Source organism: Cryphonectria parasitica (assembly GCF_011745365.1).
Source record: "Cryphonectria parasitica EP155 unplaced genomic scaffold M406scaffold_2, whole genome shotgun sequence".
Taxonomy (NCBI): Eukaryota; Fungi; Ascomycota; class Sordariomycetes; order Diaporthales; family Cryphonectriaceae; genus Cryphonectria; species Cryphonectria parasitica.
Window position 1 is genome coordinate 1,943,564 of NW_024468910.1, and position 17,022 is coordinate 1,960,585.

General features: G+C 54.4%; 5 protein-coding genes across 5 annotated transcripts; 3 read left to right on the plus strand and 2 right to left on the minus strand.

Moving 5' to 3' along the window:
- Positions 1-1,122: 1,122 nt before the first annotated feature.
- On the minus strand, positions 1,123-4,072 carry M406DRAFT_71478 (uncharacterized protein; the record flags this gene model as incomplete). The annotated part of the gene is made up of 4 exons (XM_040925460.1): positions 1,123-1,666; positions 1,739-2,404; positions 2,522-3,515; positions 3,685-4,072. The coding sequence occupies 4 exons, from the start codon at positions 4,070-4,072 to the stop codon at positions 1,123-1,125; spliced, it is 2,592 nt and encodes an 863-aa protein (XP_040779435.1).
- Positions 4,073-5,611: 1,539 nt separating this feature from the next.
- On the plus strand, positions 5,612-7,211 carry Gdt1 (the record flags this gene model as incomplete). The annotated part of the gene is made up of 3 exons (XM_040915390.1): positions 5,612-6,046; positions 6,140-7,037; positions 7,147-7,211. Coding segments are annotated over 3 exons (1,398 nt in total), but the record flags the coding sequence as incomplete, so codon positions are not given.
- Positions 7,212-8,951: 1,740 nt separating this feature from the next.
- M406DRAFT_81767 (uncharacterized protein) lies at positions 8,952-10,362 on the plus strand. The gene is made up of 3 exons (XM_040926019.1): positions 8,952-9,060; positions 9,279-9,547; positions 9,975-10,362. The coding sequence occupies exons 2-3, from the start codon at positions 9,286-9,288 to the stop codon at positions 10,199-10,201; spliced, it is 489 nt and encodes a 162-aa protein (XP_040779437.1). The 5' UTR covers positions 8,952-9,060; positions 9,279-9,285; the 3' UTR covers positions 10,202-10,362.
- A 341-nt stretch (positions 10,363-10,703) lies between these two features.
- On the minus strand, positions 10,704-11,502 carry M406DRAFT_336926 (uncharacterized protein; the record flags this gene model as incomplete). Its single annotated transcript, XM_040921199.1, has 3 exons — positions 10,704-11,136; positions 11,270-11,331; positions 11,425-11,502. 3 exons carry the CDS (start codon positions 11,500-11,502, stop codon positions 10,704-10,706), a joined length of 573 nt encoding a protein of 190 aa, XP_040779438.1.
- A 2,122-nt stretch (positions 11,503-13,624) lies between these two features.
- M406DRAFT_286413 (MFS general substrate transporter) lies at positions 13,625-16,546 on the plus strand (the record flags this gene model as incomplete). The annotated part of the gene is made up of 6 exons (XM_040918677.1): positions 13,625-13,793; positions 13,864-14,121; positions 14,208-14,535; positions 14,628-14,735; positions 14,825-15,359; positions 15,516-16,546. The coding sequence occupies 6 exons, from the start codon at positions 13,625-13,627 to the stop codon at positions 16,305-16,307; spliced, it is 2,190 nt and encodes a 729-aa protein (XP_040779439.1). The 3' UTR covers positions 16,308-16,546.
- Between the last annotated feature and the right edge of the window lie 476 nt (positions 16,547-17,022).

Here is a 17,022-nt window from a genome sequence, read left to right on the forward strand (position 1 = left end):
GGCTCGGCTACAGAGGAAACAAACCTTCCCATCCGGTGTCTCTCTTCATCTTCTGGAAGTGGTTGGATGGCACGTGTGCTGGGGATAAAAGAGACATCACAACGCTGTCGAGGGACATGTCACTTGAGTCCAGGTCTAGAAATTTGCCGGCGCCGAGCTGAGCGGGCAGCGATACGTATCATTCAGTGGATAGATTAAGCCTGTTGGTGGGAGTTTCGGACGTAGCCTGAGAGATACGCTTCGCCAGCGGTTTGAGGTTTCTTTCTTAGTTAGGTCGCAAAGATCCCTTTGGGAATATGGACATAGATAGTATCGACTCATACGACATGATCGGTCGGAAACGTCCACCCCGTGAGGAGAAGACAAGATGGTGAATCCCGTAAATACTGGCCCTCTTTACTACGGCGAAGGTGACGCCTGCCACGCACAACCATAGTGGCCATGCACGGCCATGATGCATAGAGCAAGGAAGAACAGGCGCCTGGCCAAGCTAGATCCACTACAAGGCAGAGGGATTGCTAGCATACATGCAGACTTAGACGGTCAAGGCTTCGCAAGTCTTGATACAAGAGAAACAGACATTCCCAATGACCAGCGCAACCAACGCCCCGCCTATTTCTCGCCGCTAGGAAGCAACAACGACCAAGGAGTCTTTGCCCGTGGTCAATGAGGTACAAGATAATGCCGGTCCTTTTTTTTCTGTCGCAATCAAGATCCGTTGCTTATACATGTCTTCCTCGTTGCAAAAAGAATAGCCAAATAAGTTACATTTTCAGACCACAGGGGAAACTGCCTTGATCTCCTCATTACCTTGGCTGTAGCTCTCTGCAATACGCCAACAAGGCCCTGGCAACAGGACAACACGCTTCCCCCTCCCCCCCCCCCCCCGCCTTTTCTTTGCCGGGCCGTGTAATTGTTTTGTCAATCCCGACAGAAGGAACTGAGCCATAGGCTCAAGGGGGAAGCTCGCACTTCCTGTCCTCCATGGTTGTTCTATACTCGGTTTTGAATATCTTGTCTGTCTTCTTCCTCGCCATTCACTTTCCCAGCTCTTAACTCTCATGAATACTCCTCATCGTATGACCATCCACCTAGAAACCCGCCACGAGTGAGCATGTACTTCTAACCATGCACAGCTGCGGAGCTGGGGACGGCCTCGGTAATACTAGGGTCGACGGGTGGGGCCTCGTTGTCGACAACAGACTGCTCCTCGCCAAGCGACTCGGAGAGAGGTGCGGCAGAGCTGCTCATATCAGCGGTAGGCATAGGAGCCTCGGGAATTCCCACATGAGCTTCACCCATGGGCGCCTCAACAACCATCGAAGCCTCCTGCAGCGGACGAAGATCGGTGGTCTCAGAGCTCACGGGCAGGGCGCCTGACATGACTGGCGCCTCTTCGTGCATTGCGCTCGCATGTCCAATGTCAGTTCCATGGTCAGTCCCATCATTTCCATTGATGTCGGTATGGGCTTGAGGGGGTGGAACGGGATTGACATCTTGCACTGGGCGGGGAAGGTTTGGCGTGTAGAAGAGGTTGTTGGGGTGACCATCTTCATCAAGATCCTCTTCTCGCCGCTCGGGATTCCTCCCCGCGGCAATCACCATCTCCTTCTCCTTTCGGCCGAGAACCACGAGATCGAAAGCGGCTGGAAGGGGTCCATCAGTCCTGCGGCGATAACAATAAGAATTAGCGTCTCTCGTTCAATATAGGAAAATTTCTCTGTTATGTAGCACCTACTTGAGAATATCAACCTTGACAAGACGCGCCTTGTCACGGAGGCCTTGCTGGTCTCGCTCGGGTACGTTGAAGTGAAGGTGATTATCCCGGATGGCTTTCTCAATAGTACTCCACTTGGCCTTGTACACGTCAATCGCCCGGACAAGTTGTGAGATGTCGTGGGATGTCCATGGTTTTCTCTGCTTGGGCTGCGATGGCCTGCGGTTGGCCTTGGAGATCAACTGAGACTGCCGCGACAGAGCCACGGGGTCGAAAACAGCAGGCGATGGGGCCGATGAGCTCACGGGCACGGCGTGGGCCGCCGGGCGCGGAGGAGGGGGCATCGCGGCCGCATCATTCGCACGAGCCCTCTTTGCGCTGGCATCGGCTTCAATATCGTCTGCGCTCTTACGGCTACGCTTCTTGCCGTTGCCGCGCTTAGTGGCCTCAGCAGCTACATCAGGGTACACCGATTCTTGGCTGGTGGGCATGAAGTATCGAGCCTGGGCGGCGAGCTCACGCGACTGAGCAATGACTTCGGCGTTCGTGCCAGCGATGCTGGCGCTGTCGTCGGAATCGTTGATAACATGTGCTCCAGAATCCATCCGTGCATGTACCTCTCCTGGCTGTTCAGCGTTGCTAGACGTGACATGCTGACGGAGACGATCAACGCCATATAGACCGGTACTGGGAGGACGGGGTAGGATTGATTAGTTTCTCTCGAGGCCTGGTCTTCACACACATCAAGAACCAGAAAGCAGGCGATTGAGCAGGAGCATCGTCACATAGGGGGAGTAGACACACCTTCCTTGCGGTAGAGTAGGCCTCGCTCCGAGTTGCGACGCCGTGCCTGGGGTCGAAAGCGTGTCCGCGTTGGGATTAAATGGAGGAGGTCGAGGGGGGCCCGGTGTTTTGATCTGGTACGTCCGGATCCACTCGTTCAGATCATCCAGGAATATCTCAAATGGGTAGTGTCCCTCTAGTTTGCCGATGACAGCAGCGGGGTCCATCTCTACGAGCATGGCACGAAAGGTATTGATGTTGTCTCGGTATTTTGGGAGCTCCGGGTCGTCGATGTCGAATGCCCCAAAGGCCCTGTAGCTCGCTCTGTCGATGTAATCTCCGAGTACATCATCTTCGATGGGGTCGGCGTCGAGATCTAGGAAAACCTTGGCGAACAGACGGAAGGGATTGCCCTGCTGGTGCCCGCGAAGGGTCTCGATAAACAACTTGGTCCGGATGGCAAAAGCCTGGTCCATGGTGCCGTGATCGATGATCCACGCCCGATTCTCCTCTAAGCCCTTGGAACCCCCAGGCGTGAACGTGACTGGGAAGTCTTCATCGATTCTCTGGAGCAAGGGCAGACGGTTGAGAACATTGGATCGGTCGCCGTTGAGATCGTGAACGTCGCTGAGCAGTTTTGCCAGGTTGGCTGTTGATACCGACTTGACCATCCTCTCCCAGAGGGTGGGTATATTAGAGCACTTTGATCTCTCCAGAATAGAGTCGATGTTGATGAAGATGTCTGCATCAATGTTGTAGACCCTGTAGAAAGAATTGAAAACTTCCTTGTGGGTGCGGAGCTCCAAGTCCCACGACTCATCTTGCTGCTCAGCAGCGATGGACAGGTGACCAATGAGGTCTTTGGAGACTGAGAACAGCCTGTCGACAAACTTATTCATAAGATTTGCCGTTGCATCCTGGGTTCTGGGGGTGAGGTCTGCAGCATCACGCCATATTGACTCGCCATAGACAATTTCAGCTGCTTCAGCACGCTGAGGGGTGAAAGGCTCAGATGCTGCTGGAAGTTAGTATATATAAACATGAGGTGTGTGTGTGAAGCGGAAGGGTGGATTTTTCTTCTTTTTTCTCGGCTCTTCCCCCCCCCCCCCCTTTTCTTTCTGAGGCGTGTGTTGTATTGGTTCTTATTTGGGCTCCTTTGAACTGTAGAATAGAGAATTGCTTACCACCGCCGTTTGCCTCTAGAGCGTAGACATCACTGGAACGGGCGGTATGGCGAATGGAGTAGCTGGCGATGCTGCTGCCACCGCGATTATTACGCGTCGTCCCCCTACGCGCATGGGCCTCAACATTGCCTCTTGAGCGGCTTCGACCGCGACCACGTGTTGACGATGATGAAGGAGGAAGATCAGCAGTAGCAGCAGCAGCTGCTGCCGCAGAGGAATCCGGCAGAGGCGCGCGGCCAGTATCTGCAGCTGACCCTGCGGGCTGGCGCTCAGCCTGTTGTTGCGCTGTGCCCAGGCGCGAGGCGAGGCGAGAGCTCGTCCTGCCGCCACCAGTTGCGGCGGCGGCGGCGGCAGCTGCAGCACGACCACCTCGCCCTTTAGGAGGCATGCTTCCTATTGAGACTTGAGGTTTTGTGTGCTTGCTTGCGAGATGGGAACCGTGGAAACGAGATGGAGTTGGTAAAGATTCCGCGTCGGTGAGAGGGTTAGACCCTATCCCTTAGCTATGAAGTAGTCAAGGGGCGTTTCCAGGGTTTTGCCTTCGGTGTGGGTTGAGCCAGGCAGTCGCAGCCAAAAGCTCATGCGCGCGCAACGAGATTTTATGGTGGCTGTGTATAGTTACGTAAGCACTACGCTAACGCTGTGCTTTTCGAGTAAAGTCACGTTGAGCGCCGTGCACGCGCGTCAAACACCTTGAGAATTTCAAAACAATGGGAAAAGAGGCAGCAAGCTCCTGACCTTTCTGCTGAGTGCCGCTCCAAAGCTCATTGCAAAACTATATTGTTGGGTGATGTCAGGAATACAGCGCCCAGCAGCCGGACGAATCAGAGAACGCGAAGATCAACCCAAAAGGTTCTCGTACATCGATTGACCTGCATAGAGTCTTTCATCTAGGCTGACAATGCGATGCGTTGTGATACTGAAATCCTGAATGGAATTTTTATTTTGGAGAGATTGGTCAATTCCAAGCCACAGACATTTGTTTGAGACAAGAAGCATCTAGCGTTTCGATGATGAAGTTCATCTTGCAGGTCATAGTCCAGTCGTGATCCAGCTCTAATGTGTACCTCGTGCTTGACAGCTCAACGACATCTTGTTGTGTTCCCGATACGTTGTCAATGGCGGACTTTGCCCCTGACCACAAGTACCTTGTACTCATCTTCGGGATGCGTAGCATTCTAAATGCTTGTACCTGAACGGCTGACTAACCTTGCGTGGTTGGACTGGTCTACTGGGATGAGCCCCCTGTCAGGCCAGGTAGAGGAGTGTGTGTCTCCCCCCGTGTCCGGTCGTCAAGGACAGATGGAAGTCCGTCTATTCTAAACCAACATACTTTCCCACGAGGTTGTACAATCATAGCACAGCCAGCCCGTTACTGCTACCCGTGCGTGCTGCCATCGGCTCTTGCCTCCGCTCGAAGCCGTGCATTTCAAACCGGCTGTCACATCGCCACCCGATTGCTCTTTGTGACCCAGGTCGCGATCTGCATGCCAGGCCCCTCGCTCGGTCGCTCTCCTTTCGACGAGAGAGAAAAAGAGAACCAGCGCCCTGCTCGATTACCTCTGCAGGAGACCTCAGCACCCTTTCTAATCCCATCGACATCTTTTAGAAAGTATCGAAGCTACTACTCTTGCGAGGATCGGCTCATCACACTTCTGTATTGATTAGGAACAACGCATTGTCTAAGACCCCCTGCTTCGTGCCCCCAACACCTCTCTTTCCTCTTTCCTCCCTCCCCGCCTCCTGCTCGCGACGAGAGAGCGCCACCGTCAGGATGAGACTACGAAGCAGAAGAGCGGCGCTCCCCCTTCTGTTCCTGTCCTCACTCGCCGCCACGTCCGCCCTCGCCGCCACGCTCGATTCCTCTTATGCTGCCAGCCCTGCTGAGTTGCAGCTTGGGTCCGTCACCTCGTCGTCCAACAAGGCTGGCACTAAAGACGCGCCCGTGGACGGTGTTGACGGGCGCCCACACGAGGGCCCATTTGTCGAGTCCGAAAACTTACGCTCTTCGACCGGCGACCTTAAGAAGGACCTGCCACCGCTTGAGGGCCGGCCCAGGGATCCCAACGTCATCGACGGCGTCAGGATCCCCGAGACCAATGATGGCGTTATGAACGACCCAAACAGGGCAGAGCCCAAGGAGGGGACGACGGGCACGTCAGGCGGCGTCAGCGAGAAGGACCAGGTGCGCAAGGCCAAGGAGGGTGCGACAGGCGAGAAGACGGAGAACAAACCCGAGCCGCCCAAGGAGGCTCCTCCTTTACCGCATAGCGAGCAGGAGAAGATCACGAGCATGGATGACTCCAAGAAGGACAAGAGCAAGTCTGACGCCAAGACCAGCAATGATGCGTCTGGGCTCGAGGTGCGTCCAATCCAGCGGGTTTCCCCTCGTCCTATTCCTGATGATCGAGGAAGAAGGGGGAAGCGAGGCAAATGTAACTGACAAACATTCTAGAAACCCGTCGACCTCCCCGAGAAGACATACGAACAGACCATCCCAGTCCCTAACTCGGCGAACAAGAACCACCTCGACGTATCCTCGGGCAAGTCGTCCAGCAAAACGAGCAAGCTTGCGTCTGAAGACCCTGACGGGATCATTCAGCCTTTCCACTCCTTCATATTATCGATGGCCATGATCCTCTTTTCCGAGATAGGCGACAAGACCTTCCTTGTCGCGGCCCTCATGGCCATGAAGCACGATCGCGTGGTTGTCTTCACGGCTGCCTTTGGTGCCCTGATCACCATGACCGTCCTATCGGCGGTGCTGGGCCACGCCGTGCCTACGCTCATCCCCAAGAAAGTCACCAACTTCCTGGCGTCGGCGCTCTTCCTCGTCTTTGGGGCACGCATGCTCAAGGAGGGGTTGGCGATGAGCCCCGACGAGGGCGTGTCTGCCGAGATGGCCGAGGTAGAGATGGAACTGGAAGAGAAGGAGAACGCGGCGCGCAAGGCTGGGCGGCGGCGGTCGTCCATTAGCCCCTATGCGCTCGAGATGGGCTTGAACAGGACGCACACGCGCAAGTCGCGATCGCAGTCCCGGTTCCCGACCCCGCCGCGCAGCCCGTCCGCGTCACCGGAGCGCAGCCCGAGCCCCAGGCGCGGCCCGTTCGGGTCGCTCTTCGACGGGGCGAGCAACCTATTCTCGCTGCTCCTGAGCCCGGCGTGGGTGCAGACCTTTGTCATGACGTTCCTGGGCGAGTGGGGCGACCGCAGCCAGATCGCCACGATTGCGATGGCTGCAGGCCAGGACTACTGGTGGGTGACGCTGGGAGCCGTATTGGGCCATGCCTGCTGCACGGGTGTCGCCGTACTCGGAGGGCGGGCCATTGCTGGGCGTGTGTCGCTTAGAGTTGGTGAGTGATGAGAGCATTCATCTTCTACTTCCCCCTCTTCTCTCCCTCCCTCCTTCTTTCTTTCCTTTCCTTTTCATCTTTCTCCTCCATACTGACAATCATTACGCAGTGACCATCGGCGGAGCAGTGGCCTTTCTCGTGTTTGGCGTCATCTATCTCATCGAGGCGATGTTGGCAACATGAAACGTCTCTGAGGTCTCGTCGACAGTAGGCGTGCCAAGACAGAACGGAATCGTGCAGATGACTGTATCTCTCTCCCTCTCTCCCTTGTTTCATCTTTTTTTTTTTTTTTTTTTGGAAAGCCCCTGCGCCAATCAACGCTGCGCTGGTTGACAGACAGGCGGATCTACAGGGGGAGAGAGGAGGGAGACCAAGGTCATGTACTTTTAGCCGACCTTCAAGCAAAGGAAGAAAAGGGAACGAGTTCGAATCGCATAGCTGGCGTTGGATATCGTGTGTTGGGTTCTGGCACTGAATTGGGGTTGCTGTGAAAGGGAAAAAGGCTTGGACATCCAGAGGACGGGCACGCATGGCGCAGATGTGGCTGGCAAGGAGTACATAAACAACAACAACGACAGGGATACAAGGCGATATCTTTATGATGGTATGTTGTCCGCCACAAAGGCAGGACATGTAATAAACGAAACACGAAACCCTCGTTAGGCATTCCCATGCCTCACTCATCCACGCCTCTCTCTCTCTCTCTGTGTGTGTGTCTCTATGTCCGTTCGATGTCCCTCGCCATGGAGGGTAAATATGTCCCGAGCCTGCTGGCCCGCCGTGACAAGTTCGGGTCGATGCGATATAGATATCTTCCGGGACCCGTATTTTCCGAAGAAAACATGATACACTCATTTTGCCTCTGAGGAGAAGGCGGGGACACGGGAAGGAGCAGGAGAAGAAAGAAATTAGCAGCCACCAGCTAGTTTTCAGAGTCGATAATCAGCACCATCCTCCGCACCACCACCACTATCCATCAGGCTGAGGTTGCGGCTGTGATTACAGAATCACCCGACGGTCACCAGCTGGAAGGTATGGGGGGCGGGATGCACCCGGTGTGGACGTAATTAAGGCAAACCTGGTTTAGCAGCAGAGCAGTCCCGGGGCCGCAAGGAGGGCAAGGTCTCAGATCTTGACGCACGCGGCTGAACTAGTTCTAGACCTCGATATTCTAGCCTATTTTCCTTCTTATCTTGTATTTTTTTTTTCCCCTTCTTCTCTTCTTCTTTTCATTCTATTTCCCTCTATACAACCACTTATCTCAGCATCAGAAAACTTACTCCGGAGCTCGGAGTGGGGAGGTCAGCTGTTGTTGTGGATAACGCGAGACTAAACTCTGTAGAGGAGGAGGAAGAGGAACAAGAAATGGTCGGAAGGCTCAGAGGGGAAGAGCAAGAGAAGGTGTTAAAAAAAAAGAAGAAGAAGAAGAAGAAGAAGAAGAAGGAGGAGGGAAAAAAAGGAAAGGAAAGTAACCGAGCAATCCATGTGTAAGCCTAGTCTCAACGAGTAACCCACCTACACGCACGAAAACAAGCCCCGGGCAAATGCAATGCAATGCGTGGTCCTCTTTAGTTTGTTTGTTGGACAGCGTAAGTAACTTGTATACCAATCGATTTTCATATTCCCCCGCCCTTGCGCGACACACACACACACACACATACACACACGCACACCACACGCACACCACACAAAAGAACAGCACACCAAGTCATGCCATAACATCCGTTTGGCCTTCGGAGCTGAGTTGAGCTACGCAGTTTCCAAGGGTTCCTCTTGCAGGCCCCCTCTTCCCTTCTTCCCCTCAATTCTCCGATTATCGCTTTTCTAAGCAAACCCAGGATTAAACACTTGTACTCTTTTTGTTGTTCTTCCTCTTCTTCCGTTTTTTTGTGCTTCTTCACATGTTTGTTTGATCAGCTGTGGCCCCTCTCACCTCCCCCGTCACAGTCATACCTTGACGCCATCGTCATCATCATCTCCTTGTGTATCTCTTTCTCTCAACCTGCTGTGGATATTCCCTTTCCCCCCTCCACAACCCCCCCCCCTTTTTTTTTCTTCTTCTCTCTTTACCATAAAAGAAAGGTCCCTCGGTCGATCCACACGAAGGTACATACACACACACGATCCCTACTTGTCGACCACCACCTTTCTTCCTTCCATCTCATCCATCACCCACCATCCATTCCCCCCCCCCCCCCTCTCCCTCCTCAACTCAATTCGATCTATACTATCCCCCATCACCATTACAATGAGCCAACCTCAGCTCTGGTCCAAGGACCCCAACCCGGCCGGTTCCCTCTGGCAGAAGCCTCTCGTGTCACCCACCGCCTCGCAACACATCCCCGATGCTGCACCGCTGTCCCCAGCCGAGGCGCGCGTCAAGAACCCGGGCAAGCGGTATGCCCAGATCGTCAAGCTGAAGCCGGAGCATTACGATGAGTACAAGAAGGTGCACGCCGCCGTGTGGCCCGAGGTATCGAAGCAGATCAAGAACTGCAACATTGTGGACTGTATGTGTCTTTCTTCTCTGTCCCAAACTTGGGATTGATAGTATTACATCACGTGCTATTCTTTCTTTCTCTCCCTCTTTCTCTCGCTCTTTAGAGAGGAAGTGAGAGTCTCCCCTCTTCCTCTTCCCTATCCCCGTCCTTCCGGAGTGCTCGGGAATGACATGTTCATGACGGGCCAGCGGGAAAAAACACAACGGGAATGATACACAGTGAAGGAGAACCCCACCCCCCTCGGCTTTTGCCCGTCTTAGTCGCCCGAACACAGGGTTCCCTGAATCCCGGGACATCCTTAGTCGGGCGAGACCCCATTGCATTTCAACAAGATTGAATACTTTCTCCCACCCCTCAACCCCCCCCCCCCCACTCGAACTTTCTTCATACCATTTATATACTAAAGCCACACCCCTCCCCCTTTCTCCGCGCGCAGACAGCATATTCTACGATGACCTGACGCACATCTTGTTTGCGACCTTCAAATACGTCGGCTACGATTACGCAGGCGACATGGAGAGGATGCGGGAGAACCCCAAGGTGCTCGAGTGGTGGAGGATGACGGACAAGTTCCAGGAGTCGTTCGTGCCAGACGCCAAGAGCAGCGAGGCCGGCGAGCCCTCGTGGTGGAAGCCCATCGAGGAGGTCTTCTACCAGGCCTAAGAGGTTTAGGTCCAGGTCTAAGGTGCAGTGGCCGACAGACCTAACCTGCTCCTGCTGGTCATCTCGTGTGCATCCGAGCTTGTTGTCGTGTCATAGATCACGAAGAATTGGCCATCCTAGACTTTTGACTTTTCAAAAAAGAATCATAGCCTTAAGATCCGACAGACAGTATTCGTTCCAGACATAGGTGTGCGTGGGTCGTTTGTTGTGCGTATGCGTGTCCGTGTGCGTGTGTGCATTCCCCGACAGGCTGCCTGGCAATGGTACCGTGGTCGTCCCAGAAGTATTTCGCGTGCCTGTGGGAGCCTTCTACGCCTGGGGTTGCAGCATCCATTCACCCGCCTAATGATGATGATGCATGACGATAGACTCGCCAGACAGTGTATACAGTGTACACTGGTCTGTGTGTGTGTGTGTGTGTGTGTGTGAGAGAGAGAGAGAGAGAGAGAGAGAGAGACCATCAACTCACCTCCCGCAAACCACAGCTCCTTTATTATCCGCCTCATCCCTTAAAACTCCCAAACAAGCCTCCAAACAAACTGCCCCCACCACCCCCACCGCCCCGGCCGCCATGGCGCCTCGCCTCGGTGCGAATCCATTCCTCCAGAAACTTCCTGTCCCGTAGCTTGTTCCCGTCCGCCACCTTGGTCTCGACCTGCGCCTCGCCGGCGTCGAAGCTCAGCAGGGTGGGCACGCTGGTGATCATGTAGGTCAGGCCGAGCCCGGCGGCCATGACGTCGGGGGCATCGAACTCGACCTCGGCGTAGGTGACGCCGCCCTCCGCGGCGCCGGTGCCGGACTCGACGAGCTCTTTCAGCAAGGGGGAGACGATGCGGCAGGTGGGGCACCAGGAGGTCGTCCAGAGGGTGAGGAGCGGGCGGCGGGAGGACGAGGAGAGTTGCAGGTAGGTCAGGAACTGGTCATGGTCGCGGATGCTGGGAAATTGGGTCAGGTTTTGGTTGGGTTGGGGGTCTGTCAACTAGTCTCTCTTCCTCTTCTTCTTCTTCTTGTACAACAAGGAAATCACAAGAAAATGAAAATGGGAGGGAGGGAGGGAGGACGACTCACGATGTGTATACGCGATTCTTGGATTCGGACCGGCTCGGCGTGGAAGAGAAGCGGCGAGCACACTGATCAAGAGATAGCAGCAAGCGGCAGCCTTGGGGAGGGGCCTGGGCCTTGCGAAAGGTGTGTGGGGAGCAGGAGACCGCGGTTGGTCTCACCGGCGGCGGGCCATGAGGGTTACAGTTGAGGAATCGCAGGGCCCTTGTGGTCTTTGTGGTAAGTCCTATCGAGCTCATCGTGTGTGTATGTGTGTGTGTGTGTATATCTCTCGGAGGGGGGGGGGGGGCTGACGAAAGGGAGGAGACCTTGTCACAGGAAAATGCGCGCGATTGGTGCTGCTGATAGGTTACGCTGACCGGTCAGACAGGCAGACAGTGGGGTGAGGTGACTTTCCTCGCGGGTCTCTCTCCTTTCTTCTGCCAGGAATTGACTTCTCGATCGTAGGGTACCAGACTGTGATCTGTCTTGGGAGTCTTGACTCGGATCTGTTTGGATATGCAGCAGGAAATGAAAAGAGTCGACAAGGGGGTCTTTGGAGCCGAGGTGGTAGGTCAGATAACGCCTAAAGCTTCAGCACCTAAAGCACTGAACCTGGGCACTGGACCGACTTCGAGCATGCTGGGGGGTGGCAGGCAGGGCAGATCATGCAGCAAGCTGTCAACCAACACCAGACCGCCCTTCCCCATACTAGCGCAGCAGCATTTGCGTCATCGCGCATCCCAGAAACCACTGCACCTCGAAACCACACCCGAGCACGCCGTTGAGCACGCGGGTCGACCACGGGATCTCGTCTTGGGACCTTGTGGGCTGGCAAGTTGTTGTGTGTGGAGGATCGGTGGATTATGGATTGCAGGGTGGGCTGATTAGAATGGCCGCGAGAGGGGCATCCGCTGCCAGCCCAGAGGATCATCACCACAAATCCTTAGATCTATCAGTTTTCTTGTAAGGTATGTGCTATAATACTGTAATCATCTTATAACACAAGTATTACTTGATATATGACTCTTTGTTGTGGGGGGAATTAATTGCAATCTACCATAGTATCTCGACACCAATGATCTCTTGTTTGTTCATATGATGTTTGTAACCTTGTCTTCCTCCATCTCCATTACTATGCTGCATCTTGCATTACACCCTCCACGACGCTCATCTCCACCTGTCAACTCACTCACTGCTACTCGTACTTGTGCTAGATTCCGGGTCAAGGCTGTGAGTCTTGCCTTGCCTGCTCATTAGCCTCTGCCTTAGTGCCCTCACAATGGAAGACAGGGGGTCTCCAACCATGCAAGTCTGTTCAATGCCGCGTGCACCCTTGCCAAAGCAACTAACTTACAGCACACCCAACAATAACAATGAAAGGAACAAGGCCACATCAATGAAGAAGTACCGATAAATCTAAATCTGGTATCTCTTATAGTACCCATACGCTGTGCTCCAGTTGCTGCAGCACACCCTCTATTCCAATAATCTACTCTATGCAAAGTTTATTCCTCCCACCCCTCCCTCCATTATTAACGAAGCTGAGCGAAGTTGGATGAAAGTGACGAAAAGGTTGCGTGCATGCTACAAATAGATCGCGTCAGCCTGTACCCATGCCCCATCCATCTCGTCCAACCCCCCCCCCCCCCCCAAGACAACCATCCACCCGTCTGCTGTTCTGCTGATCCTGTGGGTAGGACAAGCGACGAAACCACCACGACTGGCAATCCTGCGGGTCCTAGAGCCTGGTATACTCTCTAAGTGGAAACGCCGCCTCCGCCACCCTGCCGGTCAGCACGGGCTTACCTGGGGTCACCCTTGGCGATCCCCCCAAGGACGAGGACCCTGAAGCCCATTATCAGCCACCAGATATCCTCCTGCTCCTCCTCCTCCTCCTCCAGTACATATGTCTGGTGGGGGTTCGGAAACCATCCACCCATTTTTGGGCATCAATATAAGGAGGACTTCTACCTGGACCTTCGACACCTTTTTGAACGGGGCTCTGGTGTGATTTCCAAGAAGATAGGTCTTTTCCCCCCCAAGGGACGAAGTACATCCCAGAAGCCGGGCATTCTCATCAGGGAAGGCGACACCAAACCACGGTTCGCAAGGGAGGGATATTTCAAGAGACAGGAGTGTCTCAAAGGAATTATCCCGCCTCTTTTCGACTTTCTCTTATGAACCCGTGGGGTCCGTCTTGAAAGCCTCCTTGACCAGACTGATCATATATTTATACTTCCTCTCGCTGCTGCCCAAACTGAACGCGCCGGGAGCGAGGGAGTGGATTCCCCATCCGTCTCTCAAGGTGCCCCTTCTTCTCTCTGTCTCTCCCTACTGCGAAAGCCTCCTTTCCAATAGCCAGTCCCCTCACCAATCAAAATGGCTTCTTCACAAGATGGCACACCGCGCACCTGGGCGTCGCGCCTCCGTTTCCCGAGTCGGACAAAGGATGAGAAATCGGCCGACCGCGAATCCGTTGAGGAGCCTCGAAGGATTGCGAAATGGAGTTTCGGGGTCTTGAACGACAAGGAGACTGTCGAAGTCCCAGGTATGTCTGGCCTCATTGGCTGCTATCCTTGGGCTTCTCGTACGAGAGAAAGCTAAAACATTATTCAAAGGTTCCGTGTTGCTGCTCTCAAATCACAAGAATGAGCCCCTCGGTCTGCGCAGTGCCCCGGCGAGGACATCACATTCCTCCCTTCCCACCTCGGCCACTGTGATGTCGCCAGTGCAGGCAGACGAAAAGAAGAAGACCTCGGATGGTAAGATCATCTTGGAGCCGCAGCCTGAGGAGTCGGCCAATGATCCACTGAATTGGCCGACATGGAGACGCGACGCTGCTCTACTATCCCTCGGGCTGTATTGCATGGTCGGTGGTGAGTTACCCCTCCCTTCCCAGGCAGCAATTATCCTCATCTTGACGCTTGAAGGAAAGAAGAAGGCTGATCAACTGCTGGCACAGGCGGGATGACGCCTGTATTGGCTGCTGGTTTCTCCAACGTCGCCAGTGACTATGGCGTGGCCGTGGCCCGGGTCTCGCTGACCACAGGGCTCTACATGATGGGCATGGGCGTGGGCTCCGTCTTCTTCTCACCAACAGCCATTCTCTTCGGCAAGAGGCCTGTTTATCTCTTTGGCTCCCTGCTCTTCATCGGGACTTCGTGCTGGTGTGCAGCTTCCCCCAGCTTCAATTCTCTGATGGCTGCCCGAGTCTTTCAGGGTGTCGCCGTTAGTCCCGTAGAGTGTCTGCCGTCTGCGACCATCGCCGAGATCTACTTCCTCCATGAACGGTAAGTAATCAGGTGGTTTGCCTCTGTCTCCTCCGTCTCTCGATAGACGAGAATCCATAAAGGTCAACAACTTTACTGACGATTGACTGTAGTGCTTTTCGAATCGGAGTCTACACACTGCTACTGCTCGGAGGCAAGAACTTGACGCCCCTTGTCAGTGCAGCCATCATCCAGTCATTGAGTTGGCGATGGGTGTTCTGGTAAGGCAGCAAACGTCGCCCTCGTTCAGAGGAGAGACCACTTTACAATTTTCTTATTGAGGTATACAAAACTGATAAGTTTCGAATAGGATTGTTGCATTTATCGTGGCGTTCTGCGGCTGTCTGCTATTCATCTTTGTCCCTGAGACCTTTTGGGACCGGAAGCCCATTCCCCGACCAAGGGCACCGACCAGACCTGGCGTGCTCTCACGGCTGTCTTCGAAGTGGTCTCATCATGCCCACGCCCGTGCACACGCTGCGGAGTCCAATGGGGCCGAGACGCCCCTCGAAAAGACGCACGAGAATGCGCATTTTGTGACGGACTCGGGATCAGAACTGCTCAAGACGGAAGAGCATGCAACACGGGAGGATCACCATGTCACCTTCGATCCGAACACAACAGAGACTATCAAGGAGCAGCAGCAGCAGACTACGGACATATCTGCGCCGGAGCAGGCACCGGCGCAGGACGAGAATGAGGCCACGAATGAGAAGAACCTGGCAGCACCGGGCGACTCGAGCCCAACGACGCCTCAGCCTGCAGATGTACAACAGCTCGAAGCCCGCCCGCAGAAGAACCCAACTGTGCCCTCCCCACTGCTGCTCGCTCCTCCTCACGATGCCGTCTCCCCTCTTAGCACGCACGCGCCCATGACAGGCCGCACCGAGCCCATGACGGCGCCATTAAGTCGAAGCTCCTCCTTCCGCAGCCATTTAGCCCCGTGGAGCCACCACCACCAGCACCATCAAACGGATGAAGAGAGATATGCAGCAGCTGAGGCGGCCCGCAATACCTACTCAGGCCACTGGCGCGAACGCGAGGCCAAGTCCTTTGTGCAGCAGCTCCGACCCTGGCACGGTCGTCTCAACAGGGACAAGTGGCTCAAGGTGGCCGTCCGACCCTTCATCCTCTATACATATCCTGCGGTCCTCTGGTCCTCAGCCATCTACTCGTGCTCCATTGGCTGGCTGATTGTCATCTCGGAGTCGGTGACGGTGATCTTCCGCGAGGACTACTACAAATTTAACGCGCTCCAGACCGGCCTGATCTACATCTCGCCCTTTTTGGGTGGTGTTCTGGGCACGGCGGTCGCGGGCAAGGTGTCAGACATTGTGGTCAAAGCGATGACGCGACGCAATGGAGGGCTGTACGAACCCGAGTTCCGGCTGGTGATGGCGGCCCCGATCGCGGCGACGACCATCATTGGCCTGATGGGCTATGGGTGGAGTGCGCAACTCGAGGACGCCTGGATCGTGCCCACCGTATTCCTGGGCATCGTCAGCTTCGGCTGCTCGCTCGGCAGCACTACGGCCATCACCTTCTGTGTCGACTCGTACCGCCAGTACGCGGGCGAGGCGCTGGTGACGCTCAACTTTAGCAAGAACATCTTCCACGGTCTGGTCTTTAGCTTTTTCGTCACGGGCTGGATCGAGGATGACGGCGCCAAGTCCGTCTTCATCTGGATTGGTGTTATCCAGCTGATTGTGCTCGTCTTTACCATCCCCATGTTCGTCTTCGGCAAGAGGGCGCGCATGTGGACGGTGCGGAAGAACTTTATGGAGAAATTTTAGTTTGAAATTTAAGATATGCAATATCACAGAAGAAGCAAGCGATGTTAACTTTGATCAGAAAGAAGAGGAGCGGATCGACCTGTTACAAGCATTCTTGAGCAAGGCTGATGACATTTGAGTGGCCTCTCGTGAATATGTTTTGTTGTACATCTGGAAAGGCACATGTAAAATTTTTTTTTTTCGGTGGGCTTTCATAGGCATGCCTATTTGTTATAGTCTTATTTTCACTTCTCTTCAGTATTTTTCCTGTCCTGGCTTGGGTCTGGGGGAGTGTGATACTCATTACGCGCGGAGCCTACTCTGCATCGGCATGGCGGCTAGCATTTCGATTGAAAGGAAGGGCACTGGGGAAAAATGAGATCCCACCATTGAAGCGTCTCGTACCCAGTACAAACCCATCGTTTGCATCATCATGTCATAAAGTCAAAAGTAAAGCAGCTCTCGAGTACGAATTGTTTTATATAGTAAGTAGGACGTAATCAATCAGTAGCTGGACGTTGCGCGCTGTCGCGGGTAGCCTTTTTTTGCTACGTCAGGTCGAGTCCCCACACAAAGTAAGTCCGTCTGTCCCTCACAAAGATCACCAAATTTCTCGCGAACCCTCCAGCATCACGACTCATGGCCTTCTTCTATCCTTTGATAACATCTTCTCCCCCGCACAACAACAATCACGACGCCAAGGACAGCCGTAGTATAAATCATCATACGGATTCGA